We start from the raw sequence: 23229 nt of genomic DNA, 5'->3' as shown, positions 1-23229 counted from the left end.
TTGGCATAGAAAATATTCTGCATATAGACATTAATGCTGTGATTTTATTGGAGGCACGTGATGTGAATTTGAATAGATAATTGGGTTTTTAAAGTTGCTAAAGGTTGTAAGATGAAACATGGCATTGGCTGCTGTTGTAATGAAACAAATCCAACTTTCTCACCACCTTGACCTTTAACGCCTTCTCTCTCCGGGCAACAGCGATGGCATCCTGCCTTGCCAAATGGGGTGCATTTCTTTTGCATGCGCGTCACAGGCTTTTGTTTGTTTAATGGTGAGGTCACAAAGATAGTTTGCACCCAACAGGGACACAAAACCTTTGCAAAGCAACTTATCTCCGCATATTATTTTTTAAAAAAACATATGAAATGCAACGCTGCATGACCAGCGTGCCTTTTTGCTTGCCTCCTTGTGCCCTTCTCTATCATTGTCTGCTTTTACAACATGCTAATGAGCAGTGAAGGCCTCCTCTGTCCACTCCGCTTCTATTGCTGTTGCTGAGAAACAAAGTAGAAGTCACCCAGGCGATTAAAGAGACACCACCGTAACTCAGTGTGCTGAGGGTGGGGATAGAAGTTGCTAGTGAAGGCGCAGTGTTGGCTTTAATATGAGGGAAACCAAAATACAGACCAAAAATGTTGCTTTTTAGACTACTGGAATGCATTGAGGGGAAAATAGTTTTCACTGAGTATGTTGCATCTTTCCTCTGATGCCATTGACAGTCATGCTCGCTCCACAGAGACACGCGTGGAGCATCCTTTGTGTGGTTTTCTTCAGCACAGCAGGAGGTGAGAAGCTGAATTTGTACTTTTTTAAATGAGAGTTGTGCAAGCAACTTGCTATCTATCAGACTTCCTTTAAATATCTGCTTTGTTAATACATATATATCATCAATAAGTATTTACTGTGTAGTAAAATGTAATATTCCTTCTGACTTTTGTACGACAAAGGCCATCTTGCAGAAGACATCCCCTGCCCCAAAGGTGGTCAGATCCACCTGCCGAGCCTGCGATGCTTCTGGCTCTCTAAAAAGACGTCCACATGGTCCGAAGCTTTGGATTCCTGTCTGCAGACGAGTGGTGGGGACGTGGCAACTGCTGACACGTCGGATTTACAAAACTTCATCCAGCACGCCTTCCCAGTGTAAGTCTACCAAGAACTGGGAAACTGTCTCAGATGTGTTGACTACTGGTGTATAGATAATAATCCAAATCAGTGTGACATGACAATATAATGCAATTGGGTGTGGGGGTGGGGGTGAAATACTAATATTAAACTTGAATATTTTGTGTTATTGATATCAATACTTTTTTGAGCCATGAACCGGAATTTTTTTTAATTGCGATATCAGTCTGGAAATGGTTCTAAAGCCATTTTCTAAAACTTTGGGACTCCAGCAAACCACAGGGAGAGCCATTATCCACAAATAGCAAAAACATGGAACAGTGGTGAACCTTCCCAGGAGTGGCTAGCCGACCAAAAGGTCACAAAAGACACCACAACAACATTCAAAGAACTGCAGGTCTCACTTGCCTCAGTTAAGGTCGATGTTCAAGACTCCACCATAAGGAGCCTGCAACATAGATGATTTTATTTTGTAATATTTTTTAAACAAAAAAAAACCAACATTGTTGACGTTATATGGGTATATGTTTACAATTCTAGTTTTTTTTAAATTTAATTTTCCTCCAGCTACTACAGTCTTTTGGCACACCCCTCCCATATGTACTTTACGTATTGTTCTTTTTGGTTAGGAAAAGCTCTGTGTGGGTTTGGCTGAAGGGAGCAAGAGAAGAAGGACCAAACCAGGATGGACCCATGGAGTCAGCAAGTCCTTCATGGGGGGATGAAGGCATCGGTGAAAACCTGGAAGTGTGTCCTCAGTTGTCTTTGGGAACACGTGGACAATGGAGGACGACCCCTTGCAGTAAACGATACCACTTCTTCTGTGAAAGACACATCGATGGTAAACTTCAGGGGAAATCAAACGTTTTTAGCTGTAATCCAACTCATAATACTTTTCTTTACTTTTTAGAATATTTACCAGAGGTGGACAGTTACCTCGTGGGAGTGGTTCTGATGACGGGCATCTACCATCAGTTCCAAAGCCACCCTCTCCCCACTATCCCGGATAGTGAACAACATGCAGTGGAGGTTTGCACTCCAAGTATTTGGTGCCTCACCATTTTTTTATATAAAAAGTTCAACTTTTAAGCATATTCATGCAAATTCCCGTCAACAGTTGCAGTTGTTCCCAGGCCTGTGGTTCAGCCATTCAGGTCAACTGACATCACTAGAACTGGTGGTCCAGCCCAGCCCGACTTCTTCTCTGGTCCGGGTTCAAATCCTACGACCCTACTGCAACCCCAGCCACCACCTAGTACCTCCAGGTGCACCAGACCGTACCATTGTTTTTTGTAAACATGAACAATAGTCTTATAATCCTCTTGCTCCTTCAGGTTGCAGCTCCCTTCGGAATCCCTTCAGCTGCTGCTCGGTGGTTCCGCTGTGCAACACAACAGGGGGTTGCAACCTGGGCCAGTACTGGTGTCACACTCTGGAAGCCTGCCTCCCCAACGGTAGTCCATGTAGCCCCTACATCTCAGCGGCAGGGGGCCACCGCTTCTCCTTCCCCCCCAGATATTCACAGATACCCCCCTTTTACCACTTGGTGGCAGACTTACCTTTGAAAATACCATCCTTGTCTGATCTGGAAACTTTAAATGTGAGTAACCCAGGTATTTTATCATGAGTAATATTATTGTAGTAGTACTACTAACAATAATAACAATATTGTCGACTTTGACCTGCAAAAAACCACACCAGTACTTTATAGTTAGTGAGCTGGTGCTAGACGCCTACAGGGGAGAAGAAGCAGCTTGAAAAAAATGAAGAAAAATATTTGATACACCAACTTTCATTATGATATGGCGAGGCAAAATAAATGGATTATTAGTTCCTACAGTAAGTAAGAAAAGAGAGTCTGGGTGAGCAGAACATTTTAAAATGATATATTTTCAGGAAGTAGGCGAGAGCTGACCTGAAGTCAGCTGGGATGAGCTCATACTATTCATTAATTAATTTTCTACCGAGGGTCGCTGGAGCCTATCCCAGCTGTCTTCGGGCGAGAGGCGTGGTACACCCTGGACTGGTCGCCAGCCAATCACAGGGCACATATAGACAAACAACCATTCACACTCACATTCATACCTATGGACAATTTGGAGTCGCTAATTAACCTAGCATGTTTTGGAATGTGGGAGGAAATCGGAGTACCCGGAGAAAACCCACGCATGCACGGGGAGAACATGCAAACTCCACACAGAGATGGCCGAGGTTGGAATTGAACCCTGGTCTCCTAGCTGTGAGGTCAGCGCGCTAACCACTCGACCACCGTGCCACCCAGCTCATACTATGAGATACCAAATTTGATTATTTTTATAAATTTAAACTATAATGATCAAAATGATTCAGAAATACATTCTCGAAATATTTGTCTTTGAGGTCAGCTCCAACTACATGTTTCTATCCAGTTCCTCCTTCTTTTTTGCCCTGCAGGTGCTTCTCCCAGAGGCAGCCATCTTGGTGTACCCTGATGATATCGTGGCCATCCAACACACTCGTAAACCTGGGACTTTCCTGCATTGCCTTTCAAACGAGGCGTCCTTAAATTCACCATGGAGACAAAGTTACGTGTCTCTCCAGGGGACAGAGTGGGGGGGCTGGTGGGAGGGGGGTCTTACTTCAATGCCCCAAGGTGGCCACTGGGTAGACGGGGTGGTGTGTAATCTGAGACTGCTTTACTCAGACACCCTTCACGGTACAGAGGAGATGTTTGGCCAGACGGAGACAACCACACTTTCTTCCATGAAGGCCTTGACGCCGAGTGTGAGCTCTGAATTTGGACTAAGAGTCATCTACCCTCCACTGGATGACAAGAACCAGATCCACCTTCAAATCAACGTGCCAACTCTCATGGTGGTGAAGGTTCTAAAAGGAGAAAACGCCAAGTGCTCGTGGTCGGCCCCAGTGCTTCAAACTGGACTCACCTTCAGCCCATCTTGCACAGAAGCTCTGCCTGAATGCGAGACCAATTCCGGGGAAGCATGGTTCTCCTCCGTGACTCTGGTCTTACCGTCGGTGGGGGTTCAGACGCTGACCATCAGTGTGACAGATGCTGTTAGTGCTCAGAGTTTGAATGTGACGCTGTGTGGCTATGAAGGAGTGTCCGGGCTTAGCGTGGAGCCAAGTGACCTCCAGAGGATGCTTGTGGACACACCCCAGGTGGGACAAACCTCGGTCACTTTTTTTTTTTGACATTTTATGTCATTGACAAATTGTCATTTTACATTCCAGTCTTTTTCAGCCAAAGTGGAGAGGGGCTCATCAGTGACATTCTCATGGGTGATTGACAACCTGGAGACGTTTGCATATGAAGGTGAATCGTACAGTGTCGTGTTCAAGAAAGCGGCCGAGTACAAGCTAAAGGTATGCCAATTTATTCTAATGTTGCCTGGCAACCAGTGCAGGGTGGACGCAGCCTCACAAGACTCACAAGTTGACTGGGATATGCTCCAGCTCAGCCATGACCCCAATGTTATAGAAAATGGATGGATTATTCATTCTGCTGCTCATCCTGTTGAAGATCATGGCTGAGCTGGAGCCTACCCTAGATGACTTTTGGGTGAGAGTGACTGCCAGGGATTTATTTGAAACTCACAAAAAGGTTATCAACACAACGAAAAACACACAAACTCACAGTGTGATCTTAGCTATAAGGCTAAAATCATCACACAGCAACCTAACACTCAAAGGGTAGCTGAAAAATATATAAAAAAAGTACCAATACAAGTTTAAAATAAAAATCAGCAACTATTTTTAAGTCTTTCCATAAAGCATTATTCCCACCAGAACAGTCCATTAGCCAATAGCAGCCATTTTGAGTGTTAAGTTGCTGTGTGATGATTTTAGCCTATAGTTATAGTGAGTAATGCCCTCCTGTGATTTCCAAATTTGTTGACATGCTCATCGTGACTTCCCTTAAAGCTTGTAATTTGGTCGGCACAGTAGTTCACGAGATTAGAACATGGTCATAAATTAGCCGCACTGCTGTTTTAGCAGCAGGATTCTTATACACCGGAAATGACGGTAATTTATTAAGAAGTACTATAATTCTAATATGTGTCCTAGGTAACGGCATCCAACCCTGTGAGCTCCCAGAGCAAACAGCTCCTGCTGACTGCAGATGAAATGACCCCCCTCGGTGAGCCGGAGTTCCTGTTTGTTAGGGATGTTGTAGCCGTGGGTGCGACACACAGCTACACTCTCAGGGTCAAAGTGGACATCGCTTTGCCCGCCACCTTCAGGTTTGTCATATAGAACACTACAATATACGCAATGGAAACTGTATTATGTTTCCTTGTACATAATTATCTAGAATGAATGACGAGCTAGGCTGCACGGTGGTCTAGTGGTTAGCACGTGGGCCGCACAGCTAGGAGACCCGAGTTCAGTTCCACCCTTGGGCCATCTGTGTGGAGTTTGCATGTTCTCCCCGTGCATGTGTGGGTTTTCTCCGGGTACTCCGGTTTCCAAAAACATGCTAGGTTAATTGGCGACTCCAAATTGTCCATAGGTATGAATGTGAGTGTGAATGGTTGTTTGTCTATATGTGCCCTGTGACATGACATGGTCGTATATTTGCCTGAATGCCAAGTAGATGGGACTTTGGAGACGGAAGCAGCCAAGTCATCCACACCCGGCCTGCTCCATGTGACACATTGGGGGGGGGTGCTGACCGAAGGGAGAAGCAAGTGTCCGTGCAGCACTCGGTGAACTTTACCTATTCTACACCAGGTAAACACTCCCAGAATGAGAACCTGAATCTCATTTTCAGCAGATAATAAGTCATTTATTTGTCTCAACTGTGTCTCATCTCCGTAGCAACACAATTTTTGAGCAGCAGGAAGGAGACAAATATTAGATGCTATACTACTATTTGTGGAAATTTGGTGGTATTGTCATGATACATCTATGTCAATGTTTATTGTGACTGATGTACTGTGTACACCAGGGGTCTCAAACTCAATTTACCTGGGGGCCACTGGAGCTAGGGTCTGGGTGAGGCTGGGCCGCATCAGGTTTTCCAAAAAAAAACATATTTATTAAAAACAGAAAAATGAATAAACTTTGCTTTGGTTCCGATTTTCTACAAGAAAAGCTCTGATAAAACATTTCACTGTTCTCAAATATCTTTAAGCATTATTAGAGCCCTGTAGACATGACAAAACACGACTATAGTCACATTTATACTCTTTTGCTCTTTCGCAAACTAGAGAGCTAACGACCTAAACAGTAGCCTCCAAGTTATTTCCTTTAAACTTAAAAAGCCAAAAACTTACCACTTCCACACGGATATGGAGGATAACTATTAACAGTTATTTAACCTTTAACATGAACATTAATCAAACGTAATAATTTTTTCTGGGTACATGATACCATACAGCATCCGTATCAAACTTGCGCGGGCTGCACTAACATTAAACTTTCATATCAAGGCGGGGGCCTCAAACTAGTGTCCTGCGGGCCACATTTGGCCTGCGGGCCACGTGTTTGAAACCCCCGGTGTACACCATGTCAACACAACTTGTTTTCTTTTACACAGGTGACTACACACTTCAAGTGGACGTCTCTAACAAATACGAAAAAGTCCAAAAGTCTACCAAGATATGCGTCCGTACCCTGTTAAAACATCTGTTTCTTGACTCCTCCCCTCTGGTGCCCCTTTTGGGCCAGACTTTCCACTTGGAAGCCACCACTGATCCCACCTCCACCAACATCGTCTTCACATGGGATTTCGGTGACAATTCCAAAGCTGTCCAAGGCGTGGATTGTAAAGTCGAACACACCTTTACATCTCCTGGAGTCTACAACATCAGCGTGTGTGCCAACAACTCTCTTTCTGTGCTCAACACCTGGGTCATGTTGGAAGTTATGGAAGAAATATCAGAGCTGGGTCTCGGCTACAACGGACCCAGCGAGTTGGGCTCGGTCACGGATTTCAGAGCCAAAGTCGCAACGGGTACGAAGCTCATGTGGGATTTTGACTTTGGTGATGGAGCTAAGAAGGGAAACCTTACAGATGGTTCGGTTTCACATATCTATGAGTTTCCAGGAAACTATACAGTGGGGGTAACTGTTTCTAATTCTGTCAGCCATTGCCACAAGTTTATCGCTGTAGTAGTCTATAGATTGGCTGTTTTGGGAATGCTGCCTGCCGAGTGTGTCACCAGTGGTAGAAACACAGAGTTTAGTGCTTTGGTCAGTGGAAATGTATCCACACTGGTTTTCTATTGGCTATTTGAGGATGATTTAGTTGTTGTGGAAGGGCGATCCACAGCCATGCACACCTTTTCCAGCGCAGGTACTTACAACGTTAACTTAACCGTGCATAGCTCTATTAGCTCCGTGGCATACAATAACACAGTCTGTGTTGAAACACCAGTCACTGCCATGTTGGTGCAGTCATCTCGTTCTATAGCAGCCACTGGAGATGAAGTTTGTTTCAGTGTATTGTTCTCTCCAGAAGAGGCAACGAGTTGTCAATTTAAGTGGTTCAGCAGCTCCTCCAGTCGAGCTACGGTGACAGACACTGCTCTGAAGTGTTTTACCTTCCAAGATGAAGGCATCCAAGAGGTATCTGTAACAGTGAGTAATAAAGTGAGCAGCAAAACGGCAAACACTAGCATCACCGTTCAGAAACCTGTGAGTGATTTCTCTGTAGTGCGAGGTAGCGAGACGGTGATTGTGAATACATCAACTTCATTTTGGGTGGAGAGTTGTTCCGGCAGCAATGTGTCGGTGCTGTGGGATTTCGGTGATGGTTTCCAAGCAGAACAGAAGCAAAACGTCTTGCATGTGTTTACCGCAACGGGAGAATACACTGTGAATGCCACTGCTTTTAACGCAATAAGCCAGGAATCAGTGACCCTAAAAGTGAAAGTGTTGCATCCTGTCTCAGACTTTAGATTGCAAACCAAGCAGCCTTACGGTGTTGTCGGAGAAGAGACTGTTGTTACTGCAGTTAGCAGCGATGATAGCACCACGACCTACTTTTGGACAGTGGATGGTTTAACTCCACCCCAACGGGGGACCTTTCAGTTTAGATACGTTTTCCACAAAGCAGCATCATATCGAGTACGAGCGGTAGCCCAGAACTTGGTGAGCAAACGGGAGGCATCCATATTAGTTGACGTCTTTGAGAGAATAGAAGGCCTTCACATCGATTGTCCGACATTGACAAACATGACATATTTCCCAACTCAAGAGGAGGTGGTGTTTGTCGCGAAAGTCACAAAAGGCTCCAATGTGACGTATCGGTGGCTTGCTACCCAAAGTGAAAAGAAGTCTGAAATGACTGCAAGAGGAGAACGTTTTCACTTGGTGGTTGAAAGAGCCAGTATGTTATCAATTCAGTTGATTGCGTCGAACAAGTTGGGTGAGGCCGCTAGCGTCGCTTCTGTTGTGGCTGTAGAACGTGTTACACATGCACGCATAAGTACGCCATCGCTTGTGGTGGCAGTGGGGAAGCTGCTGAATATTTCAGTGTCGGTCATAAATGGTTCTGATCTGAAGTACTTTTGGTTTGTGGACGATCTTCCACCTGTTGAAACATACACCCCTGATCTTCTTCACAGATTTTCAAGCTCAGGGGATTATTTTCTACAAGTTGTAGTTCTGAATGCCATCAGTAGGAGTACTGACAGTAAGCGTTTTATTGTGCAAAAGGAAGTAGAAGAGGTGGACTTTAGAATAGAGGACAAAATGTGTCCGTTTTATATCAGCACAAACACTGTTGTGTCTTTCCAGGGTGTTACTAACAAAGGTAGTGATCTGCACTGGCTTTGGAAAATAACCGATGTCATAACTGACCTTTTTTACACAACCAACAGAACATTCACGTCCATTTTTCCCGATGGAGGTGTTTACAAGGTGTCTTTAAATGTCTCCAATGCAGTAAATTGGCTGGAGGTTTCACACGATGTGTTCGTCCAGGATCAAATTGAAGGTCTCAGTCTGAACATTAGCCGGTATACTCTTTGCACAGAGGAAGACGTTACCTTCAGGGCAACCATCAGCAAAGGGAGCAACGTAAGCTTTGGTTTAACATTTGAAAATAAAGACCGGATTCATAGTCAGGATGTAGTTGAGGGATTGTTTACGACATCAAGCCTTCCAACCGGGACAACTTATGTTAAACTTAGAGCTTGGAATCAGGTCAGTACTGCACAGGTGACAAACAAAGTCCAGATCATTGAGAATATTAAAACTTTACAACTTTTAAGTCCTTCCCAGCATGCCATAGAGGCCCTGGAAGAGATGTGTTTTGTAGTGGATGATCAGCATGGCTTTCCAGTCAACTACACTTGGATGTTTCACATAGGTAGTACTAAGATGGCGCTCACTGGAAAGGAAGTTGTTTTTACGCCACCGTTGAGCGGTTCATTATCGGTGTCTCTGCTTGCAAGCAATGGCGTCTGCTCTAAAATGCTGAACAAGACTCTGGTAGTTGAATTCCCTGTTAAGGAGGTACAGATCTTTTGTCACTCAGAACGAATATTTACTGGACATGCAGTGGCATTTTCTGCCAAAGTTACCGAAGGAACCAACCTTTGGTATTCATGGGAATTTGGAAACGGCATTGAATATTCCCATTTAGATACAGTCAACCATACTTTTAGCCAGGCTGGGGTGTACGTTGTTACGGTTAACATCTCCAACAGTGTGAGCCATATGTCCACACAGCTACGTATAAATGTGGAGGTGTTGGAGTGTTCTAGTCCTCAAGCATCTCTCATCCAGAGCCAGATAACTATCTTCAGATCCAGAGTGGCTTTATTTGAAGCAAGTGTGGACATGAACTGCTCTGCCTACAAGGCTACATACCGATGGGAGATGTTTAGACTATCCGTAAATATCACCGGGAACCTTCTCAATAGTACAGCTTCACCTTTGCTCTTGCTCCCGAAGTATTCTCTCCATGTGGGGAAGTATCTCCTTCGATTCACTGTTGCGCTCCAAGGAACTCCTCTTCTCGTGCAAAGGACCACCACAGTCACTGTAGTCCACTCCCCCTTGGTGGCTGTCATCAAAGGAGGTTCACATAGATTCTGGCCGAGCTCCGGTGATCTGGTCCTGGATGGACGTGGGTCTCATGATCCGGATACAGACCCAGGAAGAGACGATATGCTGCAATATCACTGGGCTTACTACATAGAGGTTGATTCTCTTCATATCACCATATCATATATGCAATGATTGACAGTCATTTTGCTTATGGAACTACATTTTTCTCATTATGTATCTACCGTTTGTATCTGCAGGACTTCACAAACCCTTCTGAGAGTAACAGTAGTATTGTGACTATTCCCAGTAAACTGTTACACCCAAGCAGAAGCTACTCCTTCACCTTAAGTGTACACAAGGCTGGAAGAACACCAGCATCCTTCACTCAGACAGTAAGTATTTTCTATAGTAGTACTGTCATCTCCATAGAGCACACTGGTATAGGAAGTTTAAATAGGCCGTACCAGTCCATAAGCCACAAGTGTCCACATTGTAAGGTTTAGTTAGATGGTGCGTTCAGGGACCGTCTGAACGAGTGAGACGAGTCGCCGCTCACAACATGAGCATACAAACTGTGTGATTTCAAACTAAATATTATATTGAAAATAAAATAATGGCCCATATTTCAAAATGTTTTTCAGATATCCATTTACATGTAATTTGATGTTATTTAATAATTATTATTTTTTTATTATGCCGGAAAGTTGGCAGCTACAAAATGTTAATAATGACAATTTTCCACGTTTTAGTAGTACTCCAGGACCTAATTTTGATGTAATTTTGAACTTTTTTGTTTTGTAGGTAACGGTGAGTGAAATCCTACTGCTTCCGGTGTTTGTGGAATGTGTTTCCTGTTCTGGCCACACCCCCATTAGCCTAGCTGGACATTGTACATCGTGTGATGAAGTTCAGGTATCATGTATTCATTTATTTATGTAATGAAAGTATTGAAAAACACTACATGTACATACCAAGTACTTTTTACTCTTATCCCAGTATACATGGAGCGCTGAGGATGAAACCGGCTCGATCCTCAACCTCGACAAGTTTACCACCTCAACCGGAAGACACTCCGCCAAACTGGTGCTGCGTTCAGGCGTGAGGCTGCCTGGGAAGATTTATACCTTCACTGTCAATGTGACGGAGCCCAGCAGTGGGAGGTGGGGCAGCGCCAGTCAGATAACGGCACCCAGCAGGCCGCCTTATGGAGGTCTGTGTGAGTTAAACCCAGAGTCAGACGTTCATCTGCTGGACACGGTGGTCACCTTCAACTGCTCAGGTAATGCTGCAACACAATGAAGACTAGGGAAGCCACATTTTCCGGATTTTAAATCACTCAGGAGTATAAGTGTGTTGAAGAAGAAGAAAAAAAACACCAACATATGAACAAACATGATCCAAATACAATGCAATTTCCCCCCAGTTTAAAGGTTGTGTTCAGGCATGGATTTAGAATAAAATGGCCGCATGTTCTGTTTTGATGTCAGGGTGGCGAGATGATGAAAGCCCAACCTCTGAGTTCATCTATACCTTCCAGGTGGCACCATGCCATCATCCCACTACCTGCTCTCCTGTCACTCTGTACAAGTAAAACAGCATTACCCTTTAAAGTACACCCCCTTATCAAAATGCATCCTTCCTGTGTGTAAAGATTACGTACTCTATTTCCCAAGGGGTACTCGGTCATGTTTTGGCAGCGTAGTTCCAGTGGGCACGCTCATGCACGGACAACACAAGTCACTCATCACAGTCGCTTTGCTCATCGAAGGCAATCTCGGGACACAGGTCATTGCTCTAAACAAGTATGTCTCCATGTTGTAGGAGTACTGCTACCTGTAATAGGACAGCAGTGCAAATATTCGTTGTGTTTTTTTTTTTCATTTATGCTTCAGAACTTTGACTGTTCACACTCAAGTGAATGCCAGTGAGTGGCTTCGAACCAAGAGTCAGACAGACTTGTGGGCTGTAGTCCAGCATGGCAACCCTCAGGAGATCATCCCGTACGCCATTGCTCTCACTAGTCAACTCAATCAGGTATGTATATACTCTCTCTTTATATATACACATTTATTTGTATATATACAGTATATTCCAACAATCCTTCCATTCGCAGATTAAGCCTGGACAAAATCCCAGCGAGTTGACAATAATGAGGGAGATTAGAGAGAATGTTACCAACGCTTTGGTCTCTCTTCCCATTTCTTCCCTGATGGACGTTGATCAGCTCAGCTCAGCATTAGCTCAGACTACTGTAAGAATACAATACATATCTACCATATCTCTTTCTCAACATAAACATATTCAAAATACCATAAATGCTCTCATTATAGCTATATTTATTTACCTAAACCATAAAGAGAACTTGGAAGCAGGCAGTATTCAAATTCATTAATCTGAACTCATGAGGCTGTTGCCTACAGCCGATGCTTGACACAGTAGACCACACACCCAGCGATGATGGGAGTCTCTGAGGTAAATTAAATAGAGGTGTTAATTGGAGCATTTATGGGCTTGCTATATAGAGTAGTCATTCAGCAGTGTATACGTGTCTCATGTAACCATCACAGAATGTTCCCCAGACGGTCCCTGCTGAGTTAGTGTGTAACCGCTGTCAGGAGAAGGTTCTTGAAGCAGTCGGGAAAATGATCCGCATGATGGAGGAACACAAGAGCCATGATGTTTTGTCAGTCTTGGACACCGGGAGGAACATCCTGAGCATCATAGGTATGGCTTTCAGTTGCAGAAGGGAAGAAAATGATGGGTAAATTGTCCTTGCAGAGTAAATTTGTAAAAATGTCATGTCATTGGATACTTTCAAGTGGAAGAAACGGGGAATCTGTTGGGTCATAGAAATGCATCATTCAAATTTTGAAGCATTTTCGACTAATTTAGTTGTGTATTGTATTTTAAGTAAGGTCTTTCATTTAACAATACAAATACTCTTATAACTATTTCTTGTGTGAATAAATGGGGAAAATATATATACATTATTATTATTCCCATTAATTTATATAAATTACCATATAATGTATAATAATAATAATACTATAGATATATTCACTTTAATTCCTCAACATGACCACATAATCCTGCTATTTCCCATACATTCACATAGAAAGTAGACATTTGCACGATAATTGCATTTTCAAGATTAATATTCCTGTTCTAATAACTGTTTTTTATATAATACATGACCATTGCTGTGGTCTTTGTTTGCAGGTAGCTCCCTGACAGCTTTGTCTCTATCAATCAATGCCTTGAGTTCTCAGCAGAACTTGTCAAGAACTCTCGGGGCAACTTCGACGATCACCCTGTCGGCTCTGAACAATGCAGGGGCCTTGATGCGTGCTTTGATGCACGATGCTGGTGAGGTGCCCCTTTCATTCCACACGCCTTATATCCGTACTCTAGGCTTCCACGGAGACCCCTCCAACCTTCTCTGCATGAAGCAGTCAAACCAGTCCAACCACACCATCTCGGGGTCATCACGTCCATCGTGTCCATTTCAAATCCCAACCACACTCACCAATCGTCTGAAGAGTCGGCGCTCAGAGCTGGTGCAGGTGGTTTTGGGTCTGGATGAGTCTCACGCTTTGCTGTCTGCAGCCAACCCTCCAATCTCTACTTCTCTGGTCGCCATGGAGATCAGCACACCTCAGGGTGAGCGAGTACCCATCGAGGATTTGGACCCTAAACAAGCCATACAGGTCACTCTGCACAATAAGCATCCTGTAGGACAAAACCACAGAGAAAGCCATGAGATCCATGATGGACGTACTTATGGTACATGTCCTACCGTCACGCTGCCACCAGAAGGACGTCTGAACTTCATAATAAACTCTATTGATGGCATGGATGAAAATGCAGGCTTATATATCTCCTTCAACTTCAGCCTGGTACCAGGTACAGATGTTTCCTTTTTATGTATGCATAATTCATATGTATGTACAGTACATTCAATGAGCCCGGTCCGTTTTAAAGCACCAGGAGTCAAGTTTACTCATGTACTCATCGGTTACATACAGTATACTCCATACAATTTGAATTATAATTCTGTATTTTTCATCTCCAGGCCATACTTCAATGACTTTGGGACATATTAAGATAGAAATGACAAGCAGATTCCAGGATTCCCTCGTACAAGAGTGGCCCGTCAATCTTTCTTCCTTGAACACCTTCACAGAGAAAACCGTCTTGCTATCTCCACTGTGAGTACGCTAGCTTCATTTTCAGGTTCATGCCGGGATTTTCCCAACTCGGATTATTCTTCCTAACAGTTTGAACCGGACGGAGAAGACACTCATTGTCAACCTGACCTCATCTGTAGCGGAGGGCGGGCCTGTCCACGTGTCTTTGTGCGTGTTCAGCTCTCTATGCCAGTACTACAGCGTCAAGGAGAGGAGCTGGAGTAGTGAAGGTCTCACGCCACTGGAGGGTAGCACACTCCAAACGGTGCACTGTCTGACACGCCACCTGACCATGTTTGGGGCCAGTTTGTTCGTTCATCCTGGGGCCGTTGTGCTGTTGCCGCCTGTATGAGCCAGCACACACTTGTCCATGTGATTAATGCCCTAATGGCTCATCGGTATCTTGTCTATCCAGTCAGGTGGCCCCGTGCTTAATGCGGTAGCAGGGATCGTATGTGCTGTTATGATCCTGATTCATCTACTGGTGGGACTCATTGCCCATAAACTGGACCACCTGGACAGCCTGAGAAGAAGCCAAGTGCCCCTGTGTGGTCGTTCTGGATTATACCACTACAGAGTGCTGGTCAAGACTGGCTGGAGGCACGGAGCAGGTCTGTCAAGTAAAAAAAAAAAATGAATAGAAGTATTAATATGCAATTTTAATGCATGCAATGATCTCATCAGGCACTACAGCGCATGTTGGCATCAGTCTGTACGGTGTCAACAAGAGCGGCTCTCGTCATCTGCAAAGGGATGGAGCGTTTCAACGTGGCAGCCTGGACCAGTTTCATTTAGAGACAGACCACAACTTAGGAGAAGTTTGGAAAATTCGGATCTGGCACGACAACACAGGTACAGTATATGATGGGAAAAGAAATACGGTGAAAGCTCAGTAAACACAATCCTTTACCGGAGTTGGCTTGTTAGAATGGAAAAACAACATAAGGTGCACTTAGCTTTTATTTTCTCAAAAATCGACGTTGCGCCTTATAATGCAGTTCCAAAATCTGTAAAAATGTTGATGTGCTACTTTGGTAAGCACTCCGCTGGATTGACTGTCGGACCATTTCCCGCTCATAATCCTGCAACATAATGCATGGCGGTGGTGCCAATGGTCTGTTTGGTTCCAAATTGTCCAACCTAAAAGGCATTGTGTCATACATGTCAATGCAGGCCTGGACCCACCGTGGTATGTTCAGCATGTGGTGGTCTGGGATCCCGTGACGGACCACATGTTCTTCTTCCTGGTGGAGGATTGGCTGTCTGTGGAGAATCAAAAGAATGGGACAGTGGAGAAAGAAATTCTGGCATCATGTAAGATCGCTCAATGAATTTTCACTTCTACCGTGAAAACGACTCAGAGACTCATCCTTCACAGGCCCTGAAGAACTTACTCAGTTCCAGCGAATCCTGTCCTCCCAGCTTCTTTTTGGGATGGTGGACCGCCACCTCTGGTTGTCGTTATGGGAACGCCCTGTCCACAGTCGTTTCACCAGGTCTCAGAGGGTTACCTGCAGTGCCCTGATGCTGCACCTGTACCTGGCATTGGGTTGTTTGTGGTATGGGGCTGTTGGCTCCCAGGGGCACAGGTAAGAGCTGATTTCATGTCAGTGAAAATGATACTAAAGAGCATTAAAATGTTTTTTTTTTTTTTTTTTTTGGTATTTCAACAAGTGAACCAGTGTCGGCCAAACTGCTGGTAAATATGGAGACAGTTGCTGTTGGGATGGTTGTTGCAGTTCTTCTGTTTCCTCTCCAGTGTTTGATCTGCCTTCTGTTTAGAAAAGCCCACAGCAAGGTACTTCAGCACCACTCAAATCCTCTCATACAGATACTTTTTTAGATTATATGTTTGGGCAACCTGCACCCATGCATATATGATGTGGTAATTAGTTTTTGTGTAACATCCTGTTATCAGGTTTTGATAACACACCATACTGCTTTAATGGCATATTAAAAAGAAGTAAAAAATATTACTCATTGTTATCAAATTTGGATTATACTTGTATGCTGGAACAGAAGCATTTTATAATATGAATATCTTCTCGGGGTTGCATGATGGCCAAGTGTGCCATCATGCCAACTCAGAGCCCACCACCCCGGAAATAAATTAATTTTAAATCTGGTTTAAATCATTAATTTTCTGGAACAAATACTGTGGTGCCTTGGTTAGCATCATTAATCCGACTCAAAACAAAATGGACTCTAACCAAGGCAAGATTTCCCACAGAACATAATGTAAGTCCAATGAACCCAAAAATGTTAACACAAAATATGTTTTATAGCCAATAATTATAGTTTTACATGCAGAAAATTGTGCAAAAATCATGACAAATGAATGGATGGCTGCTTCTGCATACAAATGACTATTTTCCATGAATGTAAGAATAGACAATATTGATCGTGTGTGTGTGTAACACAGGTAATGGAGGACATGCCAGTTTCTCCTTCACCAGTTTGTCATTCTGTGGAGATGGATGTCTACCTCGGCCAATCAGCGCTATCAGGCCCGTCCTTCTTATCTCTGTCTGAACCCTCCAGCCAAGTCAGAGACAGTCCCTCATCAGTGAGAATACACACAAACACAGCAGTTTTTATTTCTTTCTTTTTTAGTCTTTGTGTAATATCTGGGTTTATTCCATAGTTACTGGAGAGCAAAGCCTTTGACTCCAGCATCCTGGACTTCTGGGCTGCCTCTGGTTTGGTGCCTCAGACAGACGGAGCGGTTCACGGAGAGAACACGGCTTCCTGGACATCTTGTGACAGCCTGCTCAAAGAGTCTGATGCCCCCGACCCCTGTGAAGCCTCGCTTGATGTGTTTCCAACTCGCCAGCTAAGGAGGAAAAAAGCTCGCATGCAGCTTCACCTGACACCGCCTTCCTTGTCTGACCCCCCTGCTACAAAACACACTGAATACTCTCATCCATGCCTGTCTGCACCGGACCACTATAGTCTTTCTATGAATGCTCACCAGCACAGTATTCAGACCTTTTTGACTCTGTCTGGTAAGGTAGCTAAATCAGAATCTAGAATTGATTTAATTATACAAAGAATGCTCTGACTACATTGTCCATGCTTTCAGAGGAGAATCTGTTGATGTCGATAGAAGCAGCCACAGACTCTTTGACCAAAAGCAACTCAGATAGCGGCAGGGACTCCCCGACAACCACGTCTTCATTCTCAAACACGTACGGCTTCTCTTTTGAATTGAAATTCAGTGTGATGCCTTGCTTCTCTGGTAAGCCTACCCATGAGATTTGTGTCCTCTCACAGCCAGAGCACCTCGTGCAGCAGCTGGTCCGATCACACCGAGGATAAAAGCCTCCATGAGACGGAGTTCTTCAAGATCGGTTCACATGCGTGCCCCTCCCCGTATGGGAACAAACTCTACAAATGTCCATCTGTACTATCAGTTGACTCGGTGGCCAGCACCTTCCTGCCAAGTCCTTCCCCTGACTCGACACGATCCTCCTCCACGACACGCATTGGTACAAGAATTTGGTTGAACTTTAGACTAAATGTCATAATCTACATATAATATTTACAGTATACTAGCATGCATCACTCTATGACCTCAGGTATCGCTCGAGCACAACCCAGCTGGCTCTTTCCTCCCTGGGTGCTGTGCATTGTCTACTCCCTAGGGGCCGTGCTGATCGGAGCCTGCCTAGCGCTTGTCGGAATCTACGGCAGCCTCTTCTCCAGAACGGTCGTCCTCATGTGGCTGATATCAGCGCTGTCTGCGTTCCTCACCTCTGCTGTCCTGCTGGAGCCTCTCAAAGTCTCTTCAAACAATGTCCCCTTCAGTATTTGGCCATACTTCTTTGATGCTTTGGTGTATAACTTGTGTGTTTTCCTGCTTAGGTGTGCATGGAGGCCTTGATCTACACTATAGTTTGGCGACCTGTGGATCCGGAGGTCGAGGAGCAGCTGGCTCAGGAGACCACAGTGGTGAAGGCATCTGGAGAACACAATGGGAAGGTTCACCCACCGTGCGGCTACGGGCTGCTGCAGGCTAAGGAGGAGGCCCGTAAAGTCCGTGCACTGAGGTCACTCATGAGGGTGAGAAGAAAAGCAACCTCTTTCATGCCGTTCATATTTATCTTCACACTTGTGTATTGTTTCTGAAGCACTGTGTGTACCAGCTGCTCTTCCTGTTGCTGGTGCTCCTGGTAAACTACCAGGACAGTGTGGAACAAAGGCAGGGCAGGTTGTTGCACTCTGCTGTTAGACAGCAACTTCATGCTGCTCCCTTGGGGGTCCCCAACCTCACATCGATCGCAAGGTGAGCACTAACACCAAAGTTTTCCCAACTTTCCAGAAATCAAATGGTTCTGGTGGCATTTTTTATTTTTTATGTTTTTAATTTTGTAAAAGTTAAAGTTCTGTGTACACATTTCATTGCTAGCACTTTCTCTGGCTCTCTCTTTCTGTCCATGAAGCTGGTTGGATGCAGTGCAGTGGATGAACACCACCTTGGTTACCCACGTGTACCGCCACCCTTTGCTGCACCTTGTTGGATCGCCTCGGCTCCAGTACACACACGACACACAAACACAGGGCTGGGCAGAGGTTATCGTTTTGGGAAACAGCAGTGTGGCGACACGACGGGTTCTGGCTGACCTTCACATGGGAGGCTTTTCCACTAAACAGTAGGTGGATTTACTGCACCATCTATAAACACTGTATTTATACATTTATTAGGGCTAACTAAATGTTTGAATGAAGTACGTTAAAGCATCTGCTCATAATGTGTTTTGACGTGTGGTATCTTTTTTATGTATACAAAAATATCTGTATATTTCCAATTGATTTGGAGCTGCATATAGTAAATATATATCATTGTGTCTGGCCATTTATCTTCATTCATTTCACACACAATTGCAAATGGTGATAATTTTAAAACTGTGATTAATGTAATTAATCCAGTGTATGTATGTTAAAATGATTTACTGGATTGTTTGCTTCAGTCAGAATTGATTACAATATTTGACATTTGATGCTAATACTGTTTTTTTTTTTGGTTTTATTTAATCTCTTCAGGTTCAAAACTGTCAGTCTGGACTTTACACAGTACCACACAGAGTCTGGTTTATTCCTCTGTGTGTCCGTTCAACTATATCAGACTCAAAGAATCACTTCCTCCCTCTCCATTCATCCATTCCTCATCCCGTCATCTCACAAAGGCTTGGACCTTCATCTGGTTCTGATGGTAAACTCCTGCTGCTGTTGTTTTCTCACAACCAATTCAAAGTCATCCAAGTAACAAAACATTCGGGCTTCCCGCTGCAGGTTCTCCTTCTCAGTGCTTCACTACTCATCTTGTTTGGGGAAGTACGTTCCGTGGCTACTGAGCGTGCTCAGTATCTGTGCAGAGGCAAACACTGGCTACAGCTGCTTCTGGCTGCATTATCGCTAGCGACGAGTGTTCTCCAGCTCTGTTTCCTGTCTCAGGTCGCATCTTGTCTTTCCCAGGTAAAAATAATAAAAAGTACAATATAGACAAATGTACTGTACCCTTGAGCTTTATGCTTTTAAGTGCCCTACTTCACAAAACAAGATCCATGAATGCATGTTTGGATTAGTTTGGTGTGGAGGCTGCACGGCGGTAGAGTGGTTAGCATGCAGACCTCACAGCTAGGAGACCAGAGTTCAGTCCCACCCTCGGCCATCTCTGTGTGGAGTTTGCATGTTCTTCCCGTGCATGCGTGGGTTTTCTCCGGGTACTCCGGTTTCCTCCCACATTCCAAAAACATGCTAGGTTAATTGGCCACTCCAAATTGTCCATAGGTATGAATGTGAGTGTGAATGGTTGTTTGTGTGTGTGTGCCCGGTGTGCCCCGGCTCTCGCCCGAGGACAGCTGGGATGGCCTCCAGCACCCCCCACGACCCTCATTAGGATACATAATTAACCTGTGTATCCTTTTGTTGCCGTTATACAACAGAATAAGCCCCAGCAATCTTGGGGGTGTGCTACAATAACCCACACAGCACACTTTTTGCAAATAGACATGTGATTATTTTTGTGTTGTAACATAGTTCTGAACCTTCCTCATCATTTAGTTGCGGTCCCAGCCTAATAGCTTCATTAACTTCCACGGCCCGGCTCTACTGACTCAGAGGTCTTCCCAATGTGCGGCTATCTTGCTCACTCTTCTGGTTCTCAAGGTAACTGCGTCCTTACAGTTCCCCATAACAGTACACCAAACAATACTTCCAATACAGCTTTTAATTGTATGATGAAATATACACTTTCATTGCTTTGTGTTCCAGCTATTGGGAACCTTAAGGTTTGTTCAAAGGTGGGTTGTGATCATCAGAGTCCTGCAAAGAGCTTGGAAGGAGCTGTGGGCCTTAAATTTCCTCTTAATGCTGCTGCTGCTGCTCTGCACTCACCTCAGCAATACGGTAAAAAAAAATAGATTATGAATCAAAAAGAACTGCATTTGACATTTCTGTCCAATGGACAGCTCTTCTCACATTCAGTGGAAGGGTTTCTGTCCATGCGTCAGGCTTTAGTGTCATTGCTGTCCATCCTGCGTGGCCGGATCGGTCTCCAAAGACTATGCAAGGTCCACCCAGTCCTCGGGCCCCTCTATGGCCTATTCTTGATGGGGGCTGGTCTCTGGTTCTTGGCCAAACTCTTGGGAGCTGTTCTCATCTGTGCATACAGGTACTAAATAACTCTTTCATTTGACTATGTTTTTGGTGTGTTTTGGGGATACAGTATGTGTGCGTTTTTGGTATTTGCAACATTTATCTTTATGGTATTTCCACCTACTTTAGACTGGTTTGAGCGTGTTGAATAAACAAAAGATGTACATTATCAAAGTAGGCTCAGAATACTTCATTGTTTATGTACTATGTATTATTTTCTATGCCACAATTTTGTAATCATGGTACTCCTTACTAGAGTTTTAACTTGGTACACTATTCAATTATAGTTAAACGTATTTATTTACAGTATGTGTGAATATTACAGTGTATATTGACATTAGTCTAGACTAAGGTTGAAAACAGGTTTGTTGGACCTTTGGGATATTCTATACAAACATACATAAGTAGTTAGCTAATAGCTATACTAGCGTACTGGAAAACAATAATGGCATTACTCCCAACATTAGGGTGTCCAAGCTAGCTTTTTTCCCAGGACATGTCCTGTACCGACTTTAGTTATTTATTTGTCCAGTAAGACTTGAAATACAGCGATTTATTTATACAGACCCATGTTTCAAATAAAAAACAGACTTTCTATCATTATTTCATTCCAGACATTGCAATGCAGATGCAGCAATTTAAAAGCAACAACGTTTCCATACTGTTCTTGTGATGGACTACCAACAATATGTTTTTGTATTCTGTTATTCAGGGCTGAAAAAGCAGACATTTATCGTCCAACGACAGAACCTCAGGACTATGAGATGGTGGATTTCTTCATCAAGAGATTCAAGCTTGGGATTGGGCTCACCAAGGCTAAAGAAGTGAGTATTGCAATACGGTAGATTCCGGTATTAATTCTACGGTGACTTGCTGTCTTTGAAAGTGAGTCTCTTTATGTAAATAACGCTGGCCATGTCTTTTCACTTCCAGTTCAGGCACAGGGTGAAGTTTGAAGGCATGGACGTTGCTCCTTCCAGGGCTTCTCAAGAGTCCCGTCTCTCTACTCTATTTTCCTCCCTCCCATCTTCTCGCTCTCCGTCCTCGTCTCTTTCCTTTTCCTCTCCTCGTCCGCCATCGTCATCATCACTTTCTACCATGTCTGAAGACTCATCACTTTCTGAGCAGGGCTTTGACGTCCAGCCCTTCCTAGACCACCTGCTGCCTTGTGTCAACGCTCTGCTGTCTCAGTTTGATCGTGTCACCCAGATAATTGAAGATGTTAACAACTTGGAGACGGAACTTGAGGAGGCTCTGAGCAAAAGAAAGAAAAGTAAGAGCAGTAAGAAGGAGATAATTACAGACAGATTCCAAAAATGTACAAATCCGAAGGACCAGGAAGGTGATAGAACAACAAATGGTGAAGTCAGACGCAGGAGGACAGGTCTGCTTTACCCCAATCCACAAAAATCATTTTCAACCATGATGCCTTTCACTCCTTCCACAATCCACTCCCCTGCCACATCGGTCCACATGTTCCCTCGCACGCGTGGATCCCACTCCCAGTGTGAATCCGTGCATTTCTGTGAGGCATGGGAAGCAAGTAAGCCCACAGTCGGAGGCTTTGGTCCGTATCCTGTAGCTTCTCCTGGTTTTCTCAGGTCCCCCGGAAGGAGAGCATGGCATTCTGGAAGCTCTCACTCGGCGGATGCAGCTCAAAGGTTGTGGCAAAAACAAGGTGGAGTCTTCACCTTCATCAGACCAAAGAGTGAAGAGGGCGCAAGGAGACGTATCAGTGACGGTGCCCCCAAAAAGAGGAAAGCTTGGATCTCTGAAGAACCAGAAGTGGAGCAAGCATAACCAAATGTGGACTTCATAATCCTTGCACACCTTCATGAGGACTTCTGCTAAGCCTACATTGGAGTTGTGGTTATTTAGCATTGAAAATACTGTAGTTTGCCTATTAGCAATTGTTATAAACACTTACTAATATACTTACTGAAGCAGTTTATGCTGGAAAATGTACAAAACAGAATTTTTTTAGCAGAATAAAGACAAGAGATCACATGCTCTCAAATAAGAACACAAATTATGACTTTAGGCCCACTCATCTTTGCAGAATTATTGTTATTCAGCCACAGAAGTGCCATTTTAATGTCATGCCACAGCATCGCTGAGAAAATATAACAATGTAGTAAAATTGTATGGGTTAATTCATAAAAAACTAAAAGATTAGTCTTAGTTTTTAGTGTCATGCTCAAACAATAAATCTTCATTTAGAGATAAACTGTATTATTGGTTAAAATGAAACATTTTACCC

General features: G+C 44.0%; 3 protein-coding genes across 3 annotated transcripts; all 3 read left to right on the top strand.

The window, feature by feature from the left end:
* Positions 1 to 537: 537 nt before the first annotated feature.
* Positions 538 to 2848, top strand: LOC144897998 (polycystin-1-like). Its single transcript, XM_078788938.1, has 6 exons — positions 538 to 788; positions 951 to 1143; positions 1755 to 1966; positions 2036 to 2154; positions 2243 to 2390; positions 2460 to 2848. Exons 1-6 carry the CDS (start codon positions 710 to 712, stop codon positions 2750 to 2752), a joined length of 1044 nt encoding a protein of 347 aa, XP_078645064.1. The 5' UTR covers positions 538 to 709; the 3' UTR covers positions 2753 to 2848.
* Positions 2849 to 3465: 617 nt separating this feature from the next.
* LOC144898134 (polycystin-1-like) lies at positions 3466 to 5903 on the top strand. Its single transcript, XM_078789126.1, has 4 exons — positions 3466 to 4284; positions 4357 to 4488; positions 5191 to 5366; positions 5720 to 5903. Exons 1-4 carry the CDS (start codon positions 3466 to 3468, stop codon positions 5901 to 5903), a joined length of 1311 nt encoding a protein of 436 aa, XP_078645252.1.
* A 730-nt stretch (positions 5904 to 6633) lies between these two features.
* Positions 6634 to 22969, top strand: pkd1b (polycystic kidney disease 1b). Its single transcript, XM_078789122.1, has 32 exons — positions 6634 to 10278; positions 10383 to 10517; positions 10927 to 11037; positions 11122 to 11404; positions 11613 to 11712; positions 11799 to 11927; positions 12018 to 12159; positions 12239 to 12376; positions 12693 to 12849; positions 13345 to 14028; positions 14198 to 14333; positions 14403 to 14658; positions 14728 to 14923; positions 14997 to 15164; positions 15486 to 15626; positions 15691 to 15901; positions 15987 to 16110; positions 16735 to 16878; positions 16957 to 17317; positions 17395 to 17500; positions 17586 to 17800; positions 17891 to 18093; positions 18177 to 18374; positions 18443 to 18597; positions 18755 to 18964; positions 19356 to 19524; positions 19605 to 19787; positions 20376 to 20480; positions 20586 to 20720; positions 20783 to 20985; positions 21682 to 21793; positions 21903 to 22969. Exons 1-32 carry the CDS (start codon positions 6634 to 6636, stop codon positions 22767 to 22769), a joined length of 10122 nt encoding a protein of 3373 aa, XP_078645248.1. The 3' UTR covers positions 22770 to 22969.
* The last annotated feature ends 260 nt before the right edge of the window (positions 22970 to 23229 follow it).

This window comes from Doryrhamphus excisus, linkage group LG2, assembly GCF_037039965.1.
Source record: "Doryrhamphus excisus strain RoL-2023G ecotype Guam linkage group LG2, RoL_Dexc_Guam_v1.1, whole genome shotgun sequence".
NCBI lineage: Eukaryota > Metazoa > Chordata > Actinopteri > Syngnathiformes > Syngnathidae > Doryrhamphus > Doryrhamphus excisus.
Note: the sequence above shows the minus strand (reverse complement) of the source record. Positions and strands in the feature narration are given on the sequence as shown.